The following is a 24709-nucleotide window of genomic DNA, read 5'->3' on the forward strand; positions in this document are numbered from 1 at the left end:
GTGAATATAAAACTTTACACACACGCAGCACACAAAGACATGGGCCTGATTTTCCCATCCATGCACACACTCGGAGCAAAAGACAACAGGACTGTTTTATAAAACCCTTTCAGCACATGTAGTGCACAAAGCAACAGGGGCGCTTTCCCATCCGCACAGTATTGTTCAATCGCTTAAGAAAGACAAAAAAAAGAGTGAGACAAAAAAGCTTTCATCTCCATTGATTGTCTTGTTCAAGGTCTTAGAAGAATAAAAAAAACTGGAAACCAGATGAAACAATTCAATAAAAAGTGACTTGAATACTTCTTTCAGACATCAGGACAATAGAGCGCAATATAACCCACAGGTTCTTCCCATGTCTTTGGCTGTTTTGCATGCCAAAAGGATACGGAAAAAACACAAGCGCAATCGAATCAAAAAAACAAGATACGAGTTTGTACCTCCAGGATTTGATAGGTTTTAGCCAGCTATGATGCACTGAAAAAGTTGACAAAGAAAGAAAGAAACTGAAATGAGTATGTGTATGTCTGGTCTTCCAACCCTTATTTGGCAACTCACTCTTCCTGGCTCAAAGTAAGGAAAATTCCACTTCTTCCACTGTCAAACCTGTACTTAAAATTACTCCAACAGAGAGTTATCTGCAGCCACATCTATCCTGTAAGGGACATAGATTGCCAAGTTGGTATTTACAGTCAATTTATAGTTAAATTGGCCCAGTCACACTAAATGAAGTTAAATATGTGCTGTAGGAGAGGCATATACAATTGCATTTCTCATCTACAATAAATATTTACTACTGTCAAATCTTTCCGGTAACACCAATCTCTAAAATTAAATATATAATGTAACAGAGAGATCTGCTGTGAAGTTTCTCATATAGTATACAGATATGTACAGTCCTTTCCCTTCCCATCACTAGCTCATTAGCCTCTCTGCGCTTCCTCTTTTTCTCTGAATGTAAGACACATCTCTCTCTCCGCACAGTAGTAAAGCGCTCCCTTTCAACGCTCGCAAACCCCCCTCTCTCTCTTAGCTCCCGAGCTCCGCGGCTGCTTCTCTTTTTCTCTTCGAGAGAGAGAGAGAGAGAGAGAGAAAGAACGGCAAACAATGCCTGCAAAAACACACAGCACTTAGTGTTCAATTATACAACAAACTAATTACTACCAAATGGTGCAAATCGCATATGGAGGTTTCTCCGCTCTCCCACGCTCAGGCTGTGAACCAGGCGCTCTCTGCCACTCGCGCGCACCGCCTCTGTGACAGCAGTTTCAGAGAAGCGGTCGGAGATCAGCCAGGAAGGGGAGCAGACAGCAGTTTCAAAGACCAGGCGTGCGGTCAAGTTATTCTTTTCTTTTAATGGAACACAACTGGCCCTCCGTAACTGCCTCGGTCACTGGTCAACTCACAGCCAAACACACTCGCGCATACTAGCGAATTATGTCGCACAAACGTACAGGAACATGCCGGCGCAAATATGTATATGTGCATACACTGGGCCTGCCAAGAGGCCTCTGCACATATGTGGGCAGTTACAGGGGCCTCATCTGCCTTGACAATCCTTCCTCCTCCTCAGCCAGTTTCCTTGTTCATTAAGGGGTTTGTATATTAACTGTGCTTATTGTTTAAGTAAGGGCCTGCATGTCAACTGTGCTCTCTGTAGAAGAACGCGTCCTGTGTTACCTGTGGATGTCTTCATTAACGGCCTGAATCTCCTCCTGCGTGACCTAAAGACCTGGCATCAGACAAAACAATTTACCTCCGCAGGACCTGCTGACCTCACAGCAGAACTGCCCCACAGCGCCTCCTTAAATCACTGAGCACTGTCTGACTGAAGCTAGCCTGAATCGCTACACTTTTCTGTGCGAAAAGCATGGAAGTCATTAACGAGAAACCTGTTGAAGTCCCACTCTCTTCAGTCCAGCTACTGCAGTAGGGCTCGCCCGGATTACAACAAAGTGAGATCCCATTTTACAGTTTGTCTGCAGACGCTGGTGGTGTAAATCTGCTTGACTGGGTTTCAGCTGGTTGCGGATTGCCTCACAAGACAGCCTCAGGCTGGGAGACAGGAGCACCTCGCGTATTTGGGGGGGGGGAGAATTCAATAAGCCAATAAATATACTATCATTAATTAAACATACTGTAATCCATTAAACATACTGGGATCAATGAAGTGTCTGGCAGTCTGGTGCGGGAGATCTTCAGCGCTGTGAGGGTATTCGTTCTGACAGGATCGATAGTGGACTCTCTGACACACATAAAGACCGCTGTGCCGGTGCACAGCCCCGCTGCTGTGGCAGGGCTCCTCGTTCTGAGCCAGGACCGGCCCATAAAAACCCTGTGAAGCCTGCAATGTGGGGCTTCCCCTTAGCTGCAGGAACCAGGGCTGGCCGGATCCATGAATCAAGATCTGACTCTTCCTCTGGAGGCTCTGAACATCTGTGCCCCAGATACAGAAGCCCTCAGAAGCGAGTCTGGGTTAAACCACATACGGAAGCTCTTAGAGTGGCAGTGGTGTGTTTGTGCGTGTGTGTGTGTGTGTGTGTGTGTGTGTGTCTGTGTCTGTGTGCCTGTGTGTGCGCGAGCGTGTGAGTGTGCCTGTGTGTGCGTGCGCATGTGTTTGCGTGTCTGCAGGCCTGCTTGTGTGTGTGTGTGTGTGTGTGTGTACAGGGTAAACCCAGGAGTATTACAGCTGTGACGAGCAGGGTCGACAGCAGCATCCACTGAGCTCAGGTGAGGGAATGGTGGAGAGTGCTCTCTTCCCCCTCAACCAACCCCCCACCCCAGTACTCTTCTTCTCTCTCATTATCACAAAAACAACAAACACACACCACACACTCCAGCACGAAGGCTTTTCTGCATCTAACCTCCACCTCTCCAGACCCCACACACAGCTGTCACTAGCTGAGACTGTTGAGACACAAGAGCCCACAGTCTACAGAGAAACAAATACAGCCAACCAGACAGGAGAGCAGAGGACAGGAGTGGATAGAAGAGGAGAGGAGAGGAGAGGAGAAGAGCGGTTATTGGAGAAGAAGGGAAGAGGAGAAGAGGATATGAGGAGAGCGTAGTATATTTGTAGAGTTAATGAGTAAACCTGGTAAAGAAAGGAGATGTAATATGCAACTATTTACAGTATGAAATGAACTGTCACAGAAGCAGACATAGGGTAGTTATTGTTGTAAATGTGAGGTGTGTATTTACAGTAGGGGGATGAGAGACGAATCATTAGGGGTAGTGTATTTGAGAGACGAGAGATGAATGGTTCCTGTTGACTAGGGACATGTTTGGCAGAGATTTATTACAGGCCCAATGTCCCTGCTCCTGACTGGGGCCTGGCAGTGCTTCACACAGCCAGCCTGGGCGCACGCACGGGAGAACAGTCATACCGAAGTGACCCAGTATCTTCACTGGCTGCAGGTTTAATAAACGACTCCCCACCGCACCGACTGAGGAGAAGTGCTACTCATTTATCTGAGAACTAAGTGGAGCAGCCCAGGACTGGGTTACTGGGAGCAGAAATTGGCTGAAACGCAATCAACAACTTCTCTGAGCAACTGTCCAGTCTGAGAGCTGTCTATGAGAGAGACCAGGAAATCATGACTTTGGCAAAGGGAATGCATGACTTGGCCAAGAAAAACTCACGAATGCAAAGTGCAAATAGGCTGAATGTAAAACGTATTAACCGGAGAGGTAAATAATGATTTCCTGCAAATTTGTTTCGTCTACATGATATGATTCTAGAAATATAAATCACTGATGCAGATATCAGCACTTTTCATGCAGACAAGTGGAATACACTCAACTGGCATGACTACTATGTGCAAGGTATTTACTGTCCTTACAAAAAGTGCTGATACTATTCATACTATCATAATAATTACCTTTATGTAAAGTATGGAGTATATTTATGTAAAGTGCTGATTGTCTCTTATGTAAGTGCCCACTTGTCTGCATGTGTAAATGTGATTCTGGGGCCTGATGAAGGCAGAGGATTGCACAGATGACTTGTCTGTCCCGCCGTGCATCTGAGACGCAACGGTGGTGGATTAATAAAGATTTGTGTCATCCGTGTACGTCTTTCCCAGAGGATGAACGAAGACACACGCATTCATTCAAGAGGGCAAAAAAATACAGAGGCACAGAGAGTGCTTGTGAACAGCATGTGACTGGAGGCCATCGCAGTGGGGATCGGTTGCTGAAAAACCTATCTTTGAACAAAAGACTTCAACTCTGTAAAAAAAAAAACCTGCACTGGAGTTAAGTGGGTTGAAGTGATGAAAACTATTACTTTGTTTAATGCAATTATTTAAAAAAGAAAGAGGTGAAGTGCAGCACAATTCATAACCAGATTTGTTTTGGCTATTTTGTATTCCTTGTGGAAGTATTTCTATTGCCATATATTGTAACTATGCAATTTGGAACTTACAATTTACAATCTGTTTTACAATGAAAACTTCTACATCTCCCGACTGTTTCCCATGACTACAAATCACATTGATGCAGCCAGCACTCTGGTGCGTACAGTCTCTATGTTCCTACATGTAAAGTTTTGATTTCTTCAAATGTTAATCCCAAACACAAAAACGAAGAAAACTAAGAACTTCTTCACTGCAAAATGTTTAATCTAAAATCAACTACGATAAAGCCTACTTAAAACTAACAAAGTACAAATGGTTCCTGTTGGACTCATATAAGAACTTGACTTAACCCCAAGTATTGTGGTATTGTGAATCAAGGTTATATTGAAGCCCATATTATATACAGTCTGCATAACTACACTATACGATGATCTCAATATATCTCAATGCTTCAATGTGGGTATTATACAGTATATCAAAAAAAATGGTGAGGATACAGTCAACAATCTCTCTTTAACATAACTCACGATTAGTTCTAGTTCTTTTCTTCACATATGTAATTCAGTGACTTCATTGAAAACCATATTTTGCATTTATTTTGAAGTCAAGGACAAATTCTATTGAATCCTGGCCAGTGTTTCAGTACTTCAGTGAGGTCTGTACTATGTCCATACACTATTCCTCAGTGCCACACTAAAGATAGTTATTGTTTCCAGTCCCATTATCACTCTGTAGTTCCTCTTCACATCACACACACATTTACTGTGTTAGAGCGTCTCAGTGTGTGTCATCGATCTGGCTGAAGGCCGGGATTCAGGGACGTGTGAAAAGAGGAAGGAGGGATGAAACAAATAATAATAGAGTCCTTTCATAATGATTAAAGCCTTCATTAATCTTTCATCCCAACCTGCCGTTTTCTGCTAATGGTCTTTCAGTACACAGCCACACAATGGGCCAAAGGAAAGGACAGGATTTACATCTGGGTACAAGAGCTCAGCTCCATACATCTGCCTCACTCCCTTCATCTCTCTCTCATGCTCTCCCTCTATACCTTTCTCTTTCTCTCCCTCCCTCATTTTATTGGCCTCTCTGTCCCCCCCTCTCTTTATCTCTCTCTCTCTCTCTCTCTCTCTCTCTCTTCCTCCCTCCCTCCCCCTCTCTCTTAGCACAGGGTTCCTTTGTTCAAAACAGCAGAGAGATAATGCGTGGCCCATGACCCGTTCTGAAGGCTGCTGTGTCCTGCACTAATGGATCTCCCTCTCCACACCACGTCTCATTGCTGCTTGCTGTCAGCCCCCGAGCACCAGCGAACACTGCCCTGGCACACCCAAAGCACCCGCCACGCCTCACCCCTCGACCCCCACCTCGCGCCTCTCACACCACACCCTGCAAGACGCTTGCCATACGGCCCTGAAAAGCCAGTTACCGCCAAAAACGTCACAGAGCCTCAGTCTTTCCCTCTGCTGTGTGTCTCTTACCGGCTGCTGACATATTAAGTAAAGGACTGATTGTGTGGGATTTTGTACCAAGTCATAATGTGAAACCAAGTCAGTTTTCCAGGCATTTGCCTTTGTCATTTTTGTAATTATTCAAATGCATACGTATTACTGTAATGAATGCTTTAAAACTAAGGGCAAATTCGTAAATGGTTTCCACTGAGTGCTGAACATCCCGATTAAGTCCAGGCCACACATTTACACAGAAATATGAATAGATACACAATATTCATATATACTCATTTTTTTAATTCATGATGATTTTGAACACATTTTACATTTTTGAATGTGTTCAAAATGATAGGGGCCAGGTAACATGCTGTCTTGTGTTTTGGAATGCGTGGCATTACCCAAAACTGGGATTTACATAAGAGCAACTGCATAATTGGCTGCTTTATGTAACTCATAGTGAATTAACTTCACACAGACTGAAAGTGCACTGAATTCATTGTTATACCTTTTATTGCAACACATATTTCCTTAGTAAATATGGCCATCTTTCTTTCCCGCAAATGAATCAGAAAGATAATCATTGAAAGGTTGGCTGTTCCTTTGTAAAGGGAAAAGGGACTTTATTGAACAGAGTGTGTGAGGGATGCCACAGGAGCAGATATCAATCAATCCACATCCTGCAGTAAAAGGCTGATGGTTCGAGTACAGTGAGTCAGGTAATAAATATGCAAAGGACCGCAGACAAAGATACTGGTGCTGTCCCTGCTGAAACAAAGAGGTGGTTTTGCCATTGCTTCAGTACACAAACCAGCACATCACTTCTGAGAATGTAGGCTCCTGAATTCCTCAGAACCACGTCAAACGTTTTCATTGTGACCAAAAGGCAAAATATGACGAAACTACTAATAATTTCAGGCCCAGCAGAGAAAATACTAAACTTAAGGGTGCTAATGAAAAGCTACTGGCATACCTAACTGAGAAACTGCTAACATTACTAGACACTACTGTATGAATGACTATACTGATGCTACTGCTAAGTATATACAAAAACTGCTGACCTTACAATACCAATGATCAACTGCCATTACAGACAACTGACATTGTGGACACTTTGAGTAAATACTAACATGAAAGGAAACAGTTCTCTAGCACAGAAGGTACATCTTATGTGCAGTTTCAAAAACACATGCTATCTCAATGAACATGGTCCTGTACTCAAAAAATTACATACATCAGTCATGTAAAAAGATTGAAAAAAAGGCATAGTGAATTATGAAAAAACCTGCAACTATTATAAACCAATACACAGGAGGGGTTTGGTAGAAAGTATAGCCTGTAAGCAGCTGAAAGTGAGATTTGACAGAGGAAGTGCAAGAAACAATGACAGCGCAGACAGGAAGGAGGCGAGACAACTGACAGCACGGGCAGGAAGTACGTACATGAGACAGTGACAGTCCAGACAGGAAGCAGTTGAGAGAGGCAAAGCACAGACAAGACCATTGGAGAGTACGACAGCACAGACAGCAAGACTGTAGAGCACCCACCCTCTGGTTCGTTCTTGATAAGCTCCTCCATCTTGCGCTGCTTCAGCGTGTCCACCACGTCGGCCAGGCTGCCTTTGCGCCGCTCTGGGGTGCCGAGCGCTGCGGCCGAGCCTGGCTCACTTCCTGGACGGCCACCATCTTCCATCTTGGTGGGTGAGGTAGAAGAATTGTGCTGGGTGTAGGGGCTCAGAGAAGCACCCTTACTGCTCTCATGGTCCTGGGGAGAGGGGAGGAGAGAGGAGAGGGGAAGATAAGAGAGGTGGTGAGGAGACATACTGTCACAAGAGATCTGGAACCCTTCCTAACTCAAAGAGATGGAACTGGACTTCCAATGTTCTCCTCAGTATCTATTTTCTTTTTTTACCTCATGTTTATGTGCTTTTATCAACAGCCAGTATTCTAAAACTAATTTAAGATGCAGAGTTCCTTTTCAGTTTTCTGGAATTAGCTTTTTTGGATTCTTCTGTGTGCAGTCATTTGGATTATACACAGAAGAAAACATTAAAGACTGAAGATTTCAGACCGTTTTGAACAGAGGTAATGGTTTTTTTTTCTCTCCAAAGCTCAAGTTTTCCTTTGAAAGACATCCCAGGATTAAAGTAATTCCAAGTTTTTCAACTGAAGTGTATTTTCCCCTGGCTAATATTTATTTATTAAACCGATGTTAAAATCATGCCACCAACGGGGAAGACATGAGAATAACAAATAAACTACAGTATTTCAGAACAAGTTTCTAGCTGTAGAACAGAATATCTGATAAACAACCAATAAAATGCTACAATGCTGATCAGCTTTATCTGGCCTTGGACAGTGACAACACAACACCCAGCGCTACAGAAATGCTTTGTCTGGCTCTCTCCCAGAACACAGGAGATCTACTGTAAGCTTTAATTACAAAACAAGTCAGGTATTTGCGCAAGGTCAATAGTCCAGCTTTGCTAATCAGGGTTAATCTTTAGAGTATCTGGCCCCGTTATCTCACACAGTACCTGTATGAACCAGCAGAGTGCTCAAAACTAGAATAACGCCCAGCATGAGAGACTTACAGTAGATCCCAATGTGTTACTCAGTGGAATAACCTTGTGTGTTAGACGTGACAAAATATCAATGCTTAAATGGAGATACTCAAATGGCTGCCATTGTGCTACACACTGGATTAAGTGTACTGTGTTAAACGCCATATCAACGCCACTTCATTTGACACTGGAATAACCCCACTCTGATGTAAACAGTTTCCAACAGCAAACACACCAGCTGCAATCATCCAGCAGGTAACTCCACCTCTGCGACGTCTCTGTAAAAAGCCCCTGGTTGTTTACATGGCAATCTCACTTTAATTGAGGGGATCAGATAGTGATTATTAACTAAAGTCCATACTGTTTTATTCATGGTTTGTATGAAGCTCTGAACATAGTTGAATTACACAAGCCATGACCTACCAATATTTGAACAAGACAGGCTGGGCCCCCACTATCAACATAGCTGATCGCCATGTCAGTTTAAAGAGATAAATGGAATGTTTCTTATGTGATATTAATTATGAATATCAGTACTGTACATAATATTAGTTGGATGTCATAAGTGACATATTTCATAGGATTTTAATATGTTTATGTACAACAGGACTCTTTTGAATAACATTAAAATACATTTCCTCAAACACATTATTTTTTAAATAAGATGACATTGAGCATGCAGTTCAACAGCTACAGTTATTGATTCATATTGATTCAAATTACAATCATGTTTCTCAGGGAGAGAGAGGAATGAGTGGGGTTATGAATGCTGTTCTCATCATGACCTTATAGTTACCATATATCAGGAGAGAGGAACGCTATAATTAATGTGATTTTTCAGTAAATGTCACAAGTAAGACGTAGGCATTTAGTAATAAGTCATGGAGATGTGTACTTTAAAACTTTGGTTCAGGCACAGATACAAAGGTTTCCTATTTAATTTGTTTCTTCTTTGTGTAAACACAATTCAATTGTCAATGCCAATTAGAAAAACCAGGCAAAATATGACAGCCACGAGTTTAAAAGGTTTTACGATGTCAATAAAACTGTTAATTTCCACCCTCTCCAACAGCCAGCTCTGCTTTGAAAACTCCATGAATCCTTTGCTGTGATCTCACTCGTGGGACACATTCAGAAGTGTGGTATGTAGGGTGAAAGGCTAGTTCCCAGAGTGTTGTGTAGCTACAACCAAGTTCCCAGATGGCCCAATTTTTTTATTATTATTATCCTTTTTTAACAAACTAAAGGAGCATTACAAATGTTTCCTTAAAATATGTTTTACTAGAGATGTGCCAAGAGAGTTACTGACATTCATATATGTAACCAGCCAGCTGTCCCTAAGAAGGATTCCTTGTGTTTCACAGTATCAGACCTAGGCCACTTCTCCTTTTGGGTGATTTCAGAACAAACTTGGAATCCTTTCTTTTGTTTTGTGTGAAACTACTGCCAAACTACTATTTTGCCCAATCCTAAAATTATGTTCCATTTCAAGTCAATATTTGTACCCGAAATATGCAATATGGTCCGGGGACTTTAAATTGGCGGAGGTCCTCGTGATGTTCATTCTTCCACTGACACAATTAACTTTATTCAGTGAAAAACTGTATATGGTGTTGTCACTTTCCTCTGTTCTAAACAGTGTGTTGTTCAATAAAATCCAATAAACTGCCAATATGCATCTGCCATTTTTACTAGGATCTTAGGCAAGTGCAAATCTAGTAGTCTTCACTAGTACCAATACACATCAGATTATGAAGACTACTCCTTCATATTACTGAGGTATATGATCAGATTCACTCTGAACATAGCATGTTGTGATGGGAAGCCAATGTTTTTGCCTGGTTAGGACCAAGTACTTTTTCTGGCTAAGGTTGCCTCTTCACAGTAGACATCAATAACAAAAACCTTTTACCTTAACAGTTGAAATCAGTCAATAGCATGCAATAATACATTTTTATGGTGAAAAGCATACATGGTTTTTCACTTATTCCCCAGCTGAACTGGATACATGTGATTTCTAATAGTTTTCCAGTGCACACTAATACTCCTTTTCATATTTTTCTAAATTTCACCAGTTTTTCTCAGTTTTACAGGATCTCCGTAACCTTCATAATGGAAAACTGAACAATTTCACCTGGGAACCAGATGCATTACGCAATTTTAATGTAGTACATTTGACAAAGTGGCTGAAGTAAATAAATTGCAGTCTTTTCAATGATTTACAAGCATAAGCACCACAGATCTGTCTCCTTGGTCCGATTTGCTCTGTCAGTGCTGTGCTGTTCTGTTTATCTGTTCTTTCATCTGAATTTGGTTAGCTTGTGCTGGACTGCAGCAGAAACATCGTCACAGGGGAGAGAATGGTTCTCACAAGCAAAGGGGACAAGATAACCATAAACCACACTGAAAGTACATAAAAACTCATGTTCCAGTGGGACGAGGCACAATTTAAAACCAGACAATATGCTACACCAAAATGTAAGAGGGACAACTCAGTTCAAACCCAGAAAATATGCAACACTGACACGTCACAATTTAAAACCAGAGGGAGAGAAAAGAGGAGAGTGGCAGCTCTGACTCTCCCCACATTAGTCTGGCATGCATTTTAAACACCAAGTCACACCTGTCACATCCAATTTATTTAATCCCTAGCCTACTTAGAAAAAGAAGCACTATTTATTTAAAGAAAAAAAAAATGTCCAGAAAACACAAACAAAAAAAATGAGAAAAGGGGAGAAAAAAATAACCCCTCTCTCTACTCATGGACTACAAATGTCATCAGCAAAAGGTTGTAAACAAAGGTCCTTCCTCACTCCAGAAGAATTAAAACAGCATGGTTCTTTAAAGAGGGGATCTTTGATTAATGACATGTTTGGTTGGATTAAAATGCCAAGATTCCCATTTCCGGATCTAGCTTTCACGCATTACATTCTTTTTCAGACAGACTTCAGAATTAAACTGGGGAGGGAGGGAGGGGAGTCACAGAAGATGAGAAGGAAGAGGGAGATGGGACTTAAATCTTGGAAGTAACTCAGTGAAAGAACCCAAACCGAATCAGTGAAACATTAACAGAGCATTTATCACTATTATATTCCAAACAACCCCTTATGATGCCTCTGAAACTACTGACTAGGAACCATCAGAATGCTGCAGTTGTGCCAGTACAGCTGGGGATGGACCCAAACATGTATGACAAGAAAACTTGCGTCTCATTGAAACTAATAAAAAAAGGAAAAAGGTGTTATTTTGCATGTTTTTGCATATAACTGAGTGCATATGCATATTTGTGAGTGTGTGTGTGTGTGTGTGTGTGTTTGTGTGTGCATGTATAGGGCTCTTTACAAGTGTGTATGAATGACTGTGTTCTACATTTGTGTGTTGGCGTGGGTGTGTGCGCGTGTCTGTATGTGAGTATATGCCAATGCATAACTGTGTAAGAGTAATTGTATTTTACATTTCTGTGTGTGTGTGTATGCGTGCGCGTGTGTGTGTGTGTGCGTGTGCGTGTTTGTTTGAATATATGTATTTATATGCATTTGATCTGCAATCCGGCTGGTGTAGGCGGTTCTGCTTTTAGTTTGCAGATGTCAATTCTCTTCCAAACGACTGTAACAAACTGCTCTCCTATTGCCTCCCTTTATCCCTTTACTGCTTCAGCACGGGAACTGAATTAAACAACTTTTGTCTTTTTAAGCTCATCTGTGACAGGAGCATATTTAAACACACTTCACAGTTGCCAGAAAATCTAATCAAATCTAAATGCTGTTTCTTCCTTCAGCCAAAACAGATGCCACTGCTCGTGTTCCTCCTCTCTTTTATTCCCTCATCTCCCAGCGACCACAGGATAAACACCCAGCTATCCTGCAGACAGAGTATGATGAGGGGATGGGTGGAACAGACATTCAAAAATGTGGCCAGCACTTGCTCTCAGCCTTTACGCTTCTATTTTATCATTTCAGGCAGCACACAGGCAGTGTTTCAGAACCCTGCCTTCTAACGTGTCAGGGAGAGCAACTAAACTCCACTATTCATAAACCTGAGGGGCATCCGATAACATATGAACACAGATCACACGCATTTATACTCTCACTGTCTTTCTGCCTCTCACATAAATACACACACAAGCGCGCACACATGCACGCATACACACACATATAAATGTATGCACACACATGCTGATGACCCTGGGACAACAAATCCTCCTGTTCATGTGCATGCATGAGTAAGCCAGCCGGACTCTGTGTGTGTGTGTGTGTGTGTGTATGTGCGTGAGTGTGTGCGCGTGCGTATTTGCATGCGCAGTTGTCTGGGAGTGTGGGTACTGTGCCAGTGTTTGAGTAGAGGCTAAAGAGCAGCTTGTCATTTGTGATTCTGAGGAGACCAAGATATCCCAGCATTCCCAGTAGGGCTGCTGGACTGTGAAGTTAGACACAGAGAGAACACGCTGAAACACAATAAAGGCCTTTAACACAGGTTCCAGCTAAATACTATCACCCATAATAACCTTACCTGTAGCTTGCAGGTTTACAGCTCAAATGAAAAACAAAACAGCATCAACACACTTCACTGCTGGCTTAAATGATACTCAGACTGAGGAAAATTTCTGCTGTTCGGAAACCAAGTAAATATTTTATGGAATGCAATCTTTTCATAAACTTCTATAAATGTCCCATGATTTTATTGATCAACTACATACTATGCAAAAGTAACTGGCATGGAAACCCTAACACATATTGTTCTATAATAATAATAATAATAATAATAATAATAATAATAATAATAATAATAATTATTATTATTATTATTATTACTATTATTATTATTATTATTATGATTGTTGTTGTTATTATTCACAACAAAAATATATATTGTTGTCATATAATAATAGCAGGAATAATAATCATCCTCCTACTATTAGCAATAGTAATTATTATTACTTGTTTTGATATTGATAATTGTATACTTATTATTTTATAATAATAATTTTATTTACTTCATTTATTCATATAGTACTGTAATACAAAATGTTATTGCCTTTTCAATGCGTCTGATCATGCTACTATACATAACCATACATCGTTGTATAACCATAATGCATGAGCCTTTTTCGCTGAATTTATATTTATGAAAATATTTTTGGTGCTAAAAACGTCATTCATATCTTCAGTTACTAGTCATCTTTAAATAGGTAATCAACAAACTCAGTTCAGTCCCACAATATTGAATTCCTAATTATTTCCTGTTAATAGCCATTGCCTAACAGGAAATAAAATAACTAAGCAAGAACATCCCGTTAGTTTCGGGGTTATTTACAAACCGTAAGCCAACATCTCGCTATCTCCTAGGTATATTCCAGTTTGTCAAGGAGTTTGTCCTCGTGAGCGCACCTTGCTTAAACAACATGGAATGGGCGGACAAGTAAGCTCTCACCAAGGATTCCTCCCTGGAACGCTCCGCTCATTAAACATACAAAAGGGATTAATTATCACCTAGTTATTATCACCTGCAAGTAAAACCCTTCCCACCTTTTATCTGTAAAAGCTTCCGTTTTTTACTGTAAAACTCAGGGGACAGGGAGCTCTCACTGCCCTTCTAGCGCACGCAAAACACGCGCGCGGACGGAGGAGAGGGTTTTAAATCTCACTCTCTTTCTTCTCGCGCTGCGGTGTCGGCAGATGAAGAGGTCAGCCCTGTTTAAGCGTGCGCTGCCGTGTTAATTTAGTATGACAAGATAAAGCAGTAATCTCCTCTCGCTAGCGCCTGTAAACCAGCCGCTACCCAGGGACACGCGGAGTCGATTTACACTGTGTATCACTTTGTACAATTGCCGTGACAAAGCCCCTCGGAGTCCTCGCATGTAAATCTCTCTCTCACTCAACACTACTGCCACTCAGCGCGGATCGGATTGGTGCTAAAGCCCTGACAAACTTCACATTTTACACATCCCATCCCATTCCAAAATCCACCCCTCCACGAGATGGGTAGGATTTATTCATCCATGTCAATATAAGGCTTTATTCTTTCCCATTTTATTTGTCAGTCAGACGATTAAAGTAGCATTTAATTTTCAAAGATTTGAGAGTCTGCAAAATATTTTCTAGATTTGGAAAAGCTTTTTATAACGATGATACCAAAATGGTACAATAATAATAATAATAATAATAATAATAATAATAATAATAATAATAATAATAATAATTAGTATGATATTGTTTATATTACTGTATTATTGTTACAATTTGTGATACATGAAACATTTATCTTTTCATACAAATGTTAAATAATACAATACAAGTGACTTCATTTAATATTGAAATTCATATTCAATATTTACTACTACACTGTTTGAAGTTGGCTCTGTGGTTACCACAAATATACATGTGAAATGCCATGCTCATATTCATACTGAACCCTGGCCATTTTTAAAGTTTATTTGAGCCCATATTGTCTCTGTGATCTGCATGGGTAAAACTAAATTTCACTTAATTGTCTGCATGATTACATAATAATAACTGCAGAAACAAATGATAAATGGACACAGATAGGTTCAATCCTGCCAGTAAAAACTACCAGATCCAATATTACATGACAAGTTTGCTGTGAATGTTTCGGTAAATGCTAATGATAGAGCCACACTTGGCTTTTATTCTATTCCCATGAAATAATAGAAACAATAACTGTATTTAAAAATCTATATAAAAATTGCATAACAGTCAAACTTTCAATGGCTACAAATATATGTATGTTGACGGTCTAAAATGCTGTTTGGCTTGTTATGTCCAACAACACATAAGGTCTTCCCATTTTATAGAAGTATACTGAAGTGTAAATAACTAATTCTTTTTCTCCATCATTGCATTTTACAACCGAGGGGGAACGAGCACAGGGGAGAGGGACTTTGCTTTCGTGAGGGACGTTCTGAGGCCTCCAGTGTCCTGCAAGACCTGCGATCATCGTGCAGATTACAATTAATTCCTTGAAATATCAACAGCTTGTTTTAGTGCTGTACCGGTTTCCAAAGTCTGCCTTCTGTGTGCACTCACTTATCAGGCAGATAAAGAGTCTGGGGGAAAGGTCAGCCGTGAGTGCTGTAACATTCAGCTGTGATTCCACGTGAGCCCTGTGACCAGAGCTCACCTATTACACATATTCACACAGGACACCTGTCCACACAAAACCCTTTACACATCCACACGCAACCCCCATCCCCACTTTACAAATACACATATCCATACAGAACATAGTCAAACAACATCAGACAACACACTTTCACACAGAACTCCACAGACACTGACACACTACAAATGCACATTTGCACATCTAATGCCCCCACACTATACATGCCTTAAAACTACAATATACTCAATATAATTACACCATACACCCTATTACTAGGGACCTACTTTATTCACAGTACAGTAAATGGGCATGAATTTCACTATCATAGAATTTTTTAAAATCTAGAAATCAAGTTCATGTTCTTAATTATTATTTTTTTTAAAACACCCCCAGAGATTAAGAGCATGGGGCATTCTGTAACTATATTCAGCTTCTTTTTTAGTACCTGGCTTCATGTGTTGAAATGCCTTCCCAAACAGACACAACTCTCTCCACATCCACATATAAGTGTCTTGGGATTGTCAGATAATCTTGTGATGTGTGTAATTATATCTGCTCACGAGTTTTTAAGCCCAGAAACTGTTGCTTACTTTTCGCTTTTCATTTCCCTGTAATGTGATTTATCCGTCTTTTCGCTTTGATGGTTTTCGCAGCCCAAGTGGCACTGAACAGTTGCCCGCCATGTGCGAGATCTAAACAAATATTGCAGGTTGAACAAAATACTTTTCTCCACCATCGGCATGTATCATTTCTCTTCCAAATTCTTTCACACCGTCCCCTCGGGAAATATTTCAGGGGCTTTCGATTACGGTTTTCATCCCATCGGGCTTCCTCTCCCGATTTGGAAGCCGCGGTAGCGCTCACGGACCCGTCTCACCAGTGCGCGGTCTCCCGTAGGCTGGGTACGAGGGAAGACGCGCGCGGCATTCCCGTCCAAAGCGGGCGCTGCCAGCAGCTGCTTGCGTTCACCGCGGTCGAGCTGCGGAGTCATTCCCGCGGAGGAGCCCGCTCGAGGAGCGGGCGGGACGCCGTGCCTGCGCTGTGACACAGAGACAGCCCTGCCGAGCGAAACCCCCCCTCCCCGACTGACGCTACGGGCATTTACGCACCGCGGGGCTGCCAGCCACAGTCGATGCTGACACGTTCGGGATTGGATGCCATATCATTGGGGCTCATCGCAAAACACTGACAACCAGCGTTTTTACAGATCAAGCCAACCGACAGCCCCCTTCATTTACTCATTTTGAATTTTTTAGCACTCTTTCAGAATCAAGAATAGACCACCATTTAAAATATAGATTGCTATTTTATCATTCATACAGAGCCACCCGGAGCTTCAGATCAATGCGGCATTATTGTATGGAGTGCTAATATCATGATGTGGTGCTCAGCAATATATCACAGTAAATCCTGAGTGACTGTATTCAGTATTTGTAAAAACCTTATTTGTATATGTAACCTGAAATGGCCTGCATGTAATTTTATTTGACATTAATATGAAGTAGTAATATACACAACACCGCGATTCATTACTGAGATCAAATTTAATGGGGTTGAGAAAATTTCACGTGTTAATGTCATTTTTCACAGCTATGCTATTTCTGCCAGTCACTGCCAGTCACCGATACCTCTGCCAGTCACAGGGCTTCAGTGATTAGTAGCCATTCTGCTTATTATATGCGCAGCACCACCACTTGAATTCATCTAACCCAAACATTAAGGTCTTGATGGCAAATCTAATATAATCACCTCTCCAAAAACAGTATGGCTTGGAGCGGCGTGACTTTCATTCACAGAATGTACCCCTGCTCAGAGAGGCTGAGGTTCAGAGGAGAGGCTGTGCAGAGGAGATGTTGTCCTACCATTGGGGGGCTGTCCAGGGAGCGGGGGGAGGGCCTGCTGCTGCTGGAGCTCAGGGGGAAGTGAATGACGGGGTGTCCGTCACTCTCCTCGTCTTCCAATTTCTGTCTGCTTGTCACCATGACTACCTCTCCATCTGTTGCCCCATATGGAGAGGCTGGTCGCTTGGAAGACATCCTGGAAAAGAGAGAAAGGGAGACATTCTGGAAACGCGCACTCTCAGGAAGAGAGCAGTAGAGGTAGAGATGGGGGGAAGAGTAAGATAGACACATGAAGGAGACTCAAGAGGAAAGAGTAGAGGCAGAGAGAGATGGAATAATAGGAGTGACAGGGAGCGTATATCACACAGAAAGAAGAGTCTTCTGTGCCAAAAAGTCACTTCTGAATTGAATAGAACACGCTTTCTCTCTGATGATGATGATGATGATAATAATAATAATAATAATAATAATAAGAAGAAGAATGATAATAATAATTTAAAAAAATAATAAAACAACAACAACATTATTATTATTATTATTATTATTATTATTATTATTATTATTATTATTATTATCAGAGAGAATAATTCTTACACAGGGTATAATCTAAAGAGTGGACCTGCCACGATGTATATTACTCCATAACTGAACACACAGATAATAACAAATTCCATGCATACATGCTCTATTGTCAGGGTAAGCATATAGATTCCATGCGAGGAATTTACTTGATGAACCAGATATTTCTAGAGAGAATTTTTTAAAAGCTATGTTTCAACAATAACTGGATTCTCTGCCTTTTCTGGAGCACTGTTATAACTTTACCATGTTCAGCCTTGAACCTAGTGTTTACACTCCATCTAGGTAATATGCATCTATCAGAGGTAAACTTGAGCAGGGGCTGACAGAGACACAGGTGGAACTCCGGAAACCAAAGAAGCAAACACTAACGCGTCCTGCCACATTTTAGTTGCCCTTGCGGAGCACTGAGCATATACAAGGGTCTTTCTTGACATGAAGGCAACCTTCACATCAGTTTATTTAAAAAATAATTACTTGATTAGGAGGACCGGGTTTGGTCAGGAGTTTTTTTCTTTTTGTTAGGGGGGCAAGGGTGGCTACACTGCTGACATTGCATTTGCCTTGTGATAGCAAAGCACACACACATTATTGTTCTTTACCTTGGCTGGCCGATCTTGGCCTCTGAGGGTTCCCTTACAGAATGCATTTATTGTCTGTTGTATAACATCAGTGAAGGTAAATACATGGTAATTCATTCCTTCACATTTGAAGGATACAAATACATTTGTGTGCCACAGTGATTACTGCACTGCATATCTAATCCAAAGGTTGCAGGTTCAAATCCCTGGCTTACATTTGAATGTATACATGTGTGGGTATATACTGTATATTTGCCCCATGCTCCGTAGCCCATGCCCCCTGTTTGGCTTGCTGATGGAGGATTTTCACAGCTCCTTTAGAGCAATAAAATGTCTATTTTCCTCCAATCCTTTGAAGTATAATTACTGTACAATTCAGCTCCCCAGGTGACCAGGTTATAGCAGGCATTTCATTCAAAGTTGGCAGACCCGTGTTGGTGGAGAGCCTGCATAAAACCTCTAAAGCCTGTACTGATGTGTGGATTAAAAGAAGGCTTTTATTAAGCAGATAAACTGGCAGCAAGGAGTGTCTCCAAGGTCATAATTAGCAACCATTAGCATAATTTCACTCCGTCCTACTATGGCAGTAATAAAGGCACGTCTGCCAAGCTACCCTCCCTCCACCGCAACACCATGCAGTACAATTCCCAAATGCAACAGCGCTCCAAACTCACACGCTACAACAATGCTATGAACACTCAACATACAAGAGTAGCTTCCGAGCTGTAAGAGTAAACTCCCAGAGTGCAACAGTGTTCTAAGGCCACAGCATGGAACAGTCCAATAACCTACTGTGAAGTACTGTAAAGAACACTGATGTACCAAATGCTGGCACTTCATTGGTGATCTAAACTCCCAGATTGCAAAACTCTTTGCACTACATGAACCATCACGTTAAACCTTATAGTATATTAATCTCCCAGAGTGCAACAGTACTCTAAACTCCCAGAGTGCAAAACGCACTCTGAGCTCACACAGTACACTAGTTCACGGATTCATCACACCCTGTGCCCAAACATTAAGCTCAGATTAAAGCTGTACTTACGCCATGTGCTTTCATGATTATAAACTGTTACTTAAATACCCTCTGATGTTAGTTATGTACATTTTTGTTAAGTCAGTAATGGTGTCCATTAAATTCTGAGAAGAGTTTAAGTACAGAATCAGAGTGATTTACCTAATCGCCATCAGCTGTGTTAAACACACATTTTCATATTTAATGAAACAAACCCAGTTAGCTTTCTCTAGAGATTCTTTGAGGGAATTCTTACAGAAACATACTATACATTGACAGAGAGGCATAGAAGCATGTTATACAATGATGGAAACACACAGAAACACGCTTCATGTTGAGGACAGGGAAAAAATACTGAGAAACACAAAAAATGGTAAACAATGGCAAAGACACACAGCGACACACATAAAATTCTGGTGGACACTAACATAAAGACACATTGCGCACTCATAAACACATTAACTGGAACACTTATTTGACACTAATTGATACCTAAAGTACATACAGTGTGACACACTGGCAGGTACACAATCACTGAAACTAAAAACTAAGCGAAGAGACAATTTGGGAAGTACACACTAAAAGAAAAAATGTTACAAACAGATGGAGCGCAACAGTCACAGTCGAGATCTAATGAGCCCAAAGGAGTCTCTTAAATGAGATTAAGTTTGTGAACTGCCCATCTTGTACATGGACAGTAGCATAGAAAAGAGAACATGTCTGCGCGAAACAAATATGCACTGTTACGTCTGTAAAGAATATAGCAGAGGTAACCACTATATCTCACATACTCACTATTCTATCTGTAAGGAATAGTGCTGAGTTAACAACTAGATCAGGAATGCACACTATTCTATCTGTAAGGAATAGTGCTGAGGAAACCAAGAGATCGCGAATGCACACCATTATATCTGCAGAGGCCACAGCCGAGAGAACCATGAAATCACACAAATTATTCATAAACACAGGGGAAAATACTTGTTGCACGAAGACTGAGCGAGCAGATACGTTAAAACGGCAAACACTGCCCCTCAGAGCCTTTTCAGCACCAATTATCACTCACCACACGCTTAACTGACTGAGTCTGCTTTCACACTGATCATTTGGTACATTGAAAATTTGCAGTTAGCAGATATTGTGCAGTTTTATTACGCCTTTATCGGCCTTTTAAAGCTTTATCTACTCTGCTGACTGAGTTGTACGGAACGCGTTCATTCACTCTACCAGCTCCAGGTCCTGTGCCTGAAAACAAAAACCTCAGCATTTACATACATATGACCTGCTGAGGAATCATTAAGGCAAATAGACTCATGATATCATGACTGCACTGTATAGTCCTTTCTTTCTTTCTTTCTTTCTTACTTACTTACTTTATATTTCTCTCTCTCTCTGTTTAAGGAAGTTGAGGGGTTTATACTTCACATACTTCCTAGATGACTGTTATCCGCTTTTAAGTGTTTTACATGAAGCACAAATGCAAAAAACAAAAATACAACAGCTGTGTCTTAATATGGTATGGACTATGGTAACATACAGACAAGAGGACAGAGCACAGGCAAGAGTGCAGAAGCATGAGGACAGTCAGCACAGGACAACAGGCAGTACTGACACAAGCAGACAGCAAAACACAGGGAAGGAAAAAGTCAATGTAAGGATAGCTAAATAAGCTATTTAGGAAATTGGGGACCAACAGAACTTTGACCCTGCCAACAGGTTAAAAAAACAGAAACAATTTCTCCCCCAACCATTCAAACTCTCACAAGCACACAAACAAACATTTGAAAACAAGCACACATCTGTACTGTATGTGCATTACCTGGCACCTACACACAAACACACACACCAATGAACACCCACATAAACACACACAACCCCCACACACCAAACACACACAATCCTGTAGCAAAAGATGTGGTCAAATGTACTGGTGGGTAAGACAGAGGGCATGAGCCAGCTCACAGTGCCTCAAGAAAAAGAGCCCCCCCCCCCAAAAAAAAAGAAAAAACCAGCAGCTCCCTTGTGTTGCCAGGGTTTTAGTCATCACTTCATCTGCAGTCTGTAGAGTTCCCAGTCTGTAGAGTTCCCTGTCTTGTTTTTGTTATCATTATTTATTTCTTTAGACTGAGTCACAGTGCTGTGATTTTCAGTGACATTTTACGTTGGAGAGCTTCCATGTTTCTATTAAAAAAAAGAAATCTGGAGAAAAAAGTGCATCAGTCCAGCGTTAGAGAGTGCCGCTCTTAAGAGTGCACCCTGAAAGAGTGCTCTGCTCTCGTGACGGGAATCTGGAAGATGGACTTTCAGCCATACATTCAGAAACTAAATCCAAACACCCCTCTGAGTTCTTCCCAGACGTGTTTATAAAATAATACAGAAATGCTTATTGACAGATGAATGCTGCTTTTCATTATGATGCACAGATTTAGGCTCCATTTGTTCAGTAATCCATAAAACCCAGCCTCTAATCTACCCACACACGGAGCCTACATTACCCACCATGTAAAAGTTACACTGAAGGTAGTGTTCTAGAGAAATAGGACCTGTAAAAACTCAATGATTCCGTTCCACATGCACACACGCACATACACACACACGTACACATGCAAGCACACACACACACATACTAATATTGCGAGCACGGGTGCGTGCACACATACACACACACAAACACACGCACACACACACGCACACACACACGCACGTCTGTAACAGAGGGTCATTCAGAGCTGCCTGTTCTGACCACAGCTGTTCTACGCTGCATGCACGTCTGCACTCTCATACACACCACCTGACTCATATCAGCTCCTCCTCTTCCTGTGCAAGCTTTCCTTCCAGCTTCTGACAGACAGAGCAGTGATTGTGTCTCTGAGTGAGGGGACAGAGTCTTTCCAAACCTCAAACACAAGAAAAAGTCTGACTTTTTTCTATAGCAACACCTTATAAATATTGAGCAAGCTGCCTGTTACTTGGTTGAAATCGGCACAGACACTCAACAAAACTCTTCCTCTGTTTCTATCACGAAAAATCAAAATCATAACTGCTCCTCTGCCCCTATTATTAAGGTTTTTTTTCATTTTCCAAGAGATGATGGAAACCTGGCCTGACCCTTGAACCTTGTTCAGCTGTCATGTGACTTCCCATTTCTTCTCATTCTCAGAAGATACCGGGCGTAAAGAAAAAGGACCTTTGTTGAGAGACATTTGCGAGGCTCAGACAGGACCCTGAAAGACCCCAGGGAAGAATAGAACTTCTCATTTAAACTTCAGCCTTCCGGCATTCCAGCCCAAAAACAACTCAAAACAACTGTGCTGCCACCTTATTGGTCAGCACGGTCAGATGACAACCCTTGGGAGGTCTAGATTGCGCAGAGAGGAGGGGGAGTGTTGGAGGGGAGGGGGAAACTTAGCATTCTCCTCTGGTATTCTTCTTTCTCTCTTTTTTCAAACATGGAGACACGGTTATCAACCCATTCTGAGGACTAACAATATGGCCCAGACAATGGGCCAGTCTGCTGTGAATGGGCACAGTGACTGACACACTGAGAAATGCACTGAGAGAGAAGGAGATGACAGAGTCCTGTCTCCATCAGAGCTCAGGCCACCGAGAACAGGTCAATAATACCAGCGTTCAACCGACACTCCACCATTTAAATGGAGAGAGACAAATGGCCGAGTGTTAAAGTCCCACAAATGGCTGAGTGTTAAAGTGCCACACCAATCGCCTGCCTAGAGAAGCCTCCCTCCCCTTCCTCTCCCCAGCCGGCCTAAAGGAATCTGTCAACTTCTCCAAAGAATCCTTTCCTCCCAATGCAGACAGGCTTTCCTCTGTCACTTACACCTGGATCCAAACTGTAACAAGGAACAGCTCAGAAACACTTAAAAAACATTCAAGGAAATTCTAATATTATGACGATAATATAATAAGTATTTTAGCAGTAATGTCAGTGCTATTATCATTGTTAAGAAGAAGAATTGAATTAATAATTCCAAAAGTAATTCTGTTGATTGCTGATATTCTGTCCAAATTTGACTTCCACAGTGAAGATATAGCTTATGACACCACAATACTGCCTAAAAGGATTTTGGAAAATCTATTAAAATCTCTGGGTACTTATTTTTCTCCTCAATCTCCAGAAATCCCTTTTCTTCTAAACAAAAATGCATTAAAAAAACAACACAACAATAGTAATAACAATAACAACAATAATAATAATAACAATAAATATTACTACTACTACTACTACTACTATTATTATTACATATAATAATAATAATAATAATAATAACAATAAAGATATAACCATCTGCATCATTCATACTGTACATACAATTTGTTGTACACTGGTAGATTTTAGGTAACTACCTACAATATGCTTGGACTCCGTACGAATCAAATGCTTTTTCTATTTACCTAAACATTATCAGATTCTATTGGTCAAATGTAAAAAGGTCCTTAAATTTCAAATACAACAAAATATATTTACAATATATTGCACACATGTTGTTTTGGTCATCTATCACCTGAGTGAATAGGAGATATTATAAATTATATGAGCCATGCCAAGAAAATTCTTGATATATGCAGATAGACAATTTTTTTCTGTGTTTTTGCTTCACATTTGTATCCTGTTTCTATAGAACATTTTAATATTTTATCATCTGTTTCAGGCTGACACTCCATCTCACTCGGACAGAATAAAGCTCAATTTAAAATAAAGTATAAAATTAATGACTGATAACTACACCCTTAATTCCACAAATTCTCTCATGATCATTTCAGTCATTGTAAGCACTTCTGCTTACTTTTATATACAAAACCTCACACAGAGAAAGGCTTTAAAAATAAACTTTTGCTGACAGCCCTTGAGAGCAGTTAACTCACATCAGATACTGAAAGTGAACAAGTGACTCTCTCCCTTATACTGCCTATTTCTTTTATCCGTTTTGATGTTTAAAATAATTGATACACACCTTGTTATTCAGCCCTGTGTAGAAGAGTAGCTGGTCACAGAGATGAGAGATGCAGAGATGTGTCAGGACGAAAGGAGGATCGCGAGTACTAGCACACACGGAGCTGAGCTCTGATGGAATATATTACTATAAAGCGGAGTTTTAACCATCATTTTCCTAAGTCATTGTAATCCCTAAATTTATCTCCATACATTCTGCCTTTTTCTGTGTAATCCTTTAATTTTTTTAATTCCACGGA

At 41.0% G+C, this 24709-nt stretch overlaps 1 protein-coding gene across 9 annotated transcripts in view; it reads right to left on the bottom strand.

Annotated features, from left to right (window-relative positions):
* Window positions 1–24709, bottom strand: part of sox5 (SRY-box transcription factor 5) — a 174345-nt gene that overhangs the window by 54761 nt on the left and 94875 nt on the right. For 8 of the 9 annotated variants that reach the window (XR_010331213.1, XM_064343195.1, XM_064343194.1 and 5 more), the window contains 2 exons: window positions 17348–17522; window positions 7351–7567 (listed from right to left, as the gene is read on the bottom strand). Coding sequence is in view for 8 of the 9 variants with exons in the window: in XM_064343195.1 (XP_064199265.1) it covers window positions 7351–7567; window positions 17348–17522 (392 nt within the window). In the remaining variant the exon portion in view is untranslated. Of the gene's footprint in view, window positions 1–7350; window positions 7568–17347; window positions 17523–24471; window positions 24572–24709 lie in introns of those variants that run through there. The other variant, XM_064343198.1, reaches the window with a different exon arrangement.

The sequence above is a fragment of the Anguilla rostrata genome, chromosome 7, assembly GCF_018555375.3.
Source record: "Anguilla rostrata isolate EN2019 chromosome 7, ASM1855537v3, whole genome shotgun sequence".
NCBI lineage: Eukaryota > Metazoa > Chordata > Actinopteri > Anguilliformes > Anguillidae > Anguilla > Anguilla rostrata.